This window comes from Buceros rhinoceros, unplaced genomic scaffold, assembly GCF_000710305.1.
Source record: "Buceros rhinoceros silvestris isolate BGI_N320 unplaced genomic scaffold, ASM71030v1 scaffold33118, whole genome shotgun sequence".
In the NCBI taxonomy this organism is placed as follows: Eukaryota; Metazoa; Chordata; class Aves; order Bucerotiformes; family Bucerotidae; genus Buceros; species Buceros rhinoceros.
Window position 1 is genome coordinate 2,785 of NW_010425735.1, and position 3,733 is coordinate 6,517.

At 57.4% G+C, this 3,733-nt stretch overlaps 1 protein-coding gene across 2 annotated transcripts in view; it reads right to left on the reverse strand.

Moving 5' to 3' along the window:
- The window catches only part of PRKAB2 (protein kinase, AMP-activated, beta 2 non-catalytic subunit), a 4,521-nt gene extending 1,152 nt beyond the window's left edge, over positions 1 to 3,369 (reverse strand). The window contains exons 1-5 of one of the 2 annotated variants that reach the window (XM_010141256.1): positions 3,188 to 3,369; positions 2,804 to 2,970; positions 1,909 to 2,002; positions 1,278 to 1,392; positions 2 to 60 (exon numbers count right to left, since the gene is read on the reverse strand). In XM_010141256.1, coding sequence (XP_010139558.1) covers positions 2 to 60; positions 1,278 to 1,392; positions 1,909 to 2,002; positions 2,804 to 2,970; positions 3,188 to 3,349 — 597 coding nt within the window. In that variant the 5' untranslated portion in view covers positions 3,350 to 3,369. Of the gene's footprint in view, position 1; positions 61 to 1,271; positions 1,393 to 1,908; positions 2,003 to 2,803; positions 2,971 to 3,187 lie in introns of both variants that reach the window. The other variant, XM_010141255.1, reaches the window with a different exon arrangement.
- Positions 3,370 to 3,733: the final 364 nt, after the last annotated feature.

A 3,733-nucleotide genomic window follows, 5' to 3' on the forward strand; every position in this document is an offset into this window, starting at 1 on the left:
CCTCGGGACGGTACACGTACATCTCTTGGCCGTATGGTCCAGGTGGTGAGCTTGATAAGTCTGGAGAGAGGAGAAAGGAGGAGACATGAAATGGTTAAAGCAGGACTGGTGAGCACAGAGCGTTCCCAAGAAGCTGAGAAGGACCCCGCAGCATCTTTCAGGCACAAACATCTTCCAGGAGCCACAGCAACAGCTCAGCCTTTTCACAGCGGAACCAGCAGCCAGGCGAGCTCCGGGCGCTTTCGGGAAGGGCTGTAAGCTGGTTCATGCACTGACCCACACGAGCACCCGGTGGTACCCACCCCAAGACCCCCCGCACACACCTCAGGGCACAGCTGGGTCCCTCTCCCCGTGGCAAGCAGCTGGCTTGCCTAGAGCTGTCGCCCTTGCAGCAGCGGTACAGCAAGCAGCGCGCCTGCACACTCTGGGTGCTGCGGGACTGTCTGACGAGGGGGAACGAGGGGGAGAGCAGGACGTTTGGACTGAACAGCTGCTCAAGCCATGTGAGGGACCATGGAAGCTTGTGGTCACTGGAAGCTGGACTGTACCTCCTGGATGTGTCTGACCTGATCGTTTAGGAACAACCAGCACCCAGGAGGGCTCCACCTCCCAGGACCTGCTGCTGCTTGCTGGCTTCTTTCCAGCGAAGTATCTCCTGCCCAGGCTGGGCAAGGATGTGGAGCTGAGCTCTGTCTGAGACAGGGTTTGTTCCGGGGACAGCAGGCCACACTCGGAGCACCCTGGACTGAAACACGACTGAGCTACCTGCCAGCATCACAGAGCGAGCCAGCACTGCTGGTGCCTGCGCGGTAACCTAACCCACTGCTGCAACACGAGAGGAGAGGGAGGTTTCCGATGTGCTGGGACTAGTACAAACTACCTTGGCAGGAAAACTAAGAGTAGCTGCTGAAAATAACCTGGGTCCTGCTCTTGCCTAGCTTCTACCCCAGATCAGATGACTTACTCACAGTTGAGCAGACAGAAAGGGCTGATGTTCCCGGCGTTCACCAGTCTGAAACGGCTGCCTCAGCCGCACACAGGCACTGCCCTGCTCCGGGACAGTGCTAGCACAGAAGTTACACCAGCACAGCCCCTCCAGAGAGATGAGGCCTCAGCTGTGGGCTGCTGAGGACACGCTGCCAGACTCTACTCTTCCCGGGTGTAGGCCCATGACTCTGCTCAGGGCGTCTGTTCACCCCCAGGGCAGCAAGTCTCAGAGCAGAGGAGGTGGAAAACAGCACATGCAAAGCTGCAATGCCACAAAAACTCACCCCGACCTGAGGTTTCTGAGCTCTCCAGGGAATCCACCTTCAAAGCGTCGAACACCTCAAAGTCAGACTTCTTGACGTGAATCAGGTTGTTAATCGTCCCCATCTGGCTGGTGACCACGGGCTGGAGAGAACTGAGGTAAGAGTCTTCCTATGTTCATCTCCAAGTGAAGCACGCTCAAAGCTTCCTAGATCCTCCTGGTCTAAGCTGTCTTTGCTGCACCATTACCTCAGGGCACAGGTGGCTGGCAACTAGCTCTGCTCTATGCTTCCAGAGCTCTGCTGTTTACCCTGGGAGGATTTCCCTTTGCTCCCAGGCTCCTATTTTCATCTTCCACCCTCCTACCTGCCAATGTGTTAGCGTCCTCTCCTTCCCAGAGGAGAGCCCTGTGGTTACATGGCCCATCTTGCCATGTCACCAATTCTCAGTGGGACTTCAGGTGTTCCCCTGCCCCTTGGTACCTCCCCAGCACTACCCTCCCCCCCCGCCCAGTGTATCCAAGCCCAGAGCCTCCGAAAGGACTCGTGGGATGGAGGAGGCCCTTTTCTTTTGGCAGACACCCTCTGCTCTTGCTGTTCCCCTGCCGCTGCAGTTACATCATGTCTAGTCCCTGCAGAAGGATAAAGCTTGGAGCATTACCTCAGATGGGTCATGGACCCACTGGCCATCCACAAAGAATTTGTACTGGTGCTCTCCTTCTGGGAGGTCCAGGATAGCAACAAAGTCATTGTGGCTGTGGGGAGAGAGCAGAGGTGCAGCAGCATCACCCCGCTGCTGCTCCAGACACTGCGCTGCCATGGGGGCCCAGAAAACAGTGCTTTTTGCGGGCACTGCCCAGCCCCTCTACCCCAACACCTCCATGCAGGGTTAGGCTTGCTCATCGCCCTTGAGCTGCAGCACGGACGCGACAGGTGTTACTGTTCAGAGCACTAGGGTGGCTCAAACCCCAGGGACTCCAGCTGCAAGGGGCGCAGGAGCCCCCCTGCCCAGGGAAAGTCGACTGGCACCGCAGGAGGGGGGCAGCAAGGGCAGCGGCTCTGTTTGTGAGGGCGGCAGCCGAGATAAACCCATTCCAGATGATTCACTGGGATTACGCCCAGAGTCCTCCACTGTTCCCACAGAAATGACAGATGTGTTGTGGAACAGCAAGAACACCGTCAGGGCAGGAAGACATGTGAGGGACAAAGAAACAACTCCCGCTGGGGAAACAACTCCCCGCCAAGGGAAGAGCTGACAGTGTCCAGAGGACTGCTGCATACCTAGGCGGGGCTCTGCTGCCAGTGCCAGCTGCTGCGTGACATCCAGCTGGGCGAGCAAAGTGTCCCATCCCATCCTGACCCTCTATTTCACAGCCTCCCACGGCAGCACCGCCCAGGGAAGATGCTGACTACAAACCTGTGCGCAGACTCTGCAGCTTGGGTGAACTGAGCAAAGCCACAACTGAGCAAAGGGAAGAGCAACCAGCTCAGAGGAGGGAAAACACTCCCTGAGATGGAGCAGAGGGGAACACAGAGTGACCTGAGGGACCGGCTACCTCTTGATGAGTGGGATCTTGGTGCTCCAGTTGTTGAACGATCCGGAGATGAAGACCTCTTTGCCTCCATCGGCCCAGCGGATGACAGTAGGACGAGCCTGCTGGGATGGCTTCACTGACTCCTCCAGATCTGGCTGCCATGACACAAACTCCTTATCCCCAGGAATCTGAGCAATGAGAACCAGAGCCTGACTGAGACACAGAGACAACCACGATCACGTTCACTTTCCCCTGACCTCTACCAGCCCAGAGAAGCACATCACAGAGCTCCTCCAGCCCCCGAGCTCTCCACAGACCCCTCACAGGGTTGGGAAAACAGCCCTGCACAGCCAGTGAGCTGAAGCCCCAGAGAGGAGGACAGGGAAGGCAGCAGCCAGCCCCTACCTTGGAGTCATGGGAGCTGAAAACACTGGGGTCGTCGGTGCTGCCCACCATGATCTTGTGCGGGTGCTCCTTGGTGGGGTGGGAGGCACCGGAGCCATCAGAACGGTGGGACTTGGAGCCATGGCGCTCCCCAGACACTCGCTCGCTGGTGGTGTTCCCCATGACAGCTCAGCAGCCCCTGCGAGAGAGAGGACAGCCCACGGGCTCCAGCAGCGAGGAGAGGAGCAAAGGCACCGCTTCCCGATGCTCTTTACCGGGGAGACTAACAGCAATCCTGAAAAAGACCCAAAGTCCATTCCCACGGCCAGGACTGGGAGCTGAACTGGAATTTAACAAACAGGACCTAATTATAGCCATATCTTATGAACCACGGCTCTAGTTAAGCTGGTAATCATTCAACCCCAAACCCGATACCAGTTACGCCGCGCCCCACAAAAGCCCTCAGCAGGCAGCGTAGCAGAGGGGCTGGTGGGGAAAATAAAGCCAACCTTTACTGGCAAATCAATCACTTGGTGTTAACAGACCCTCTTTCACAGTCCCACAGCC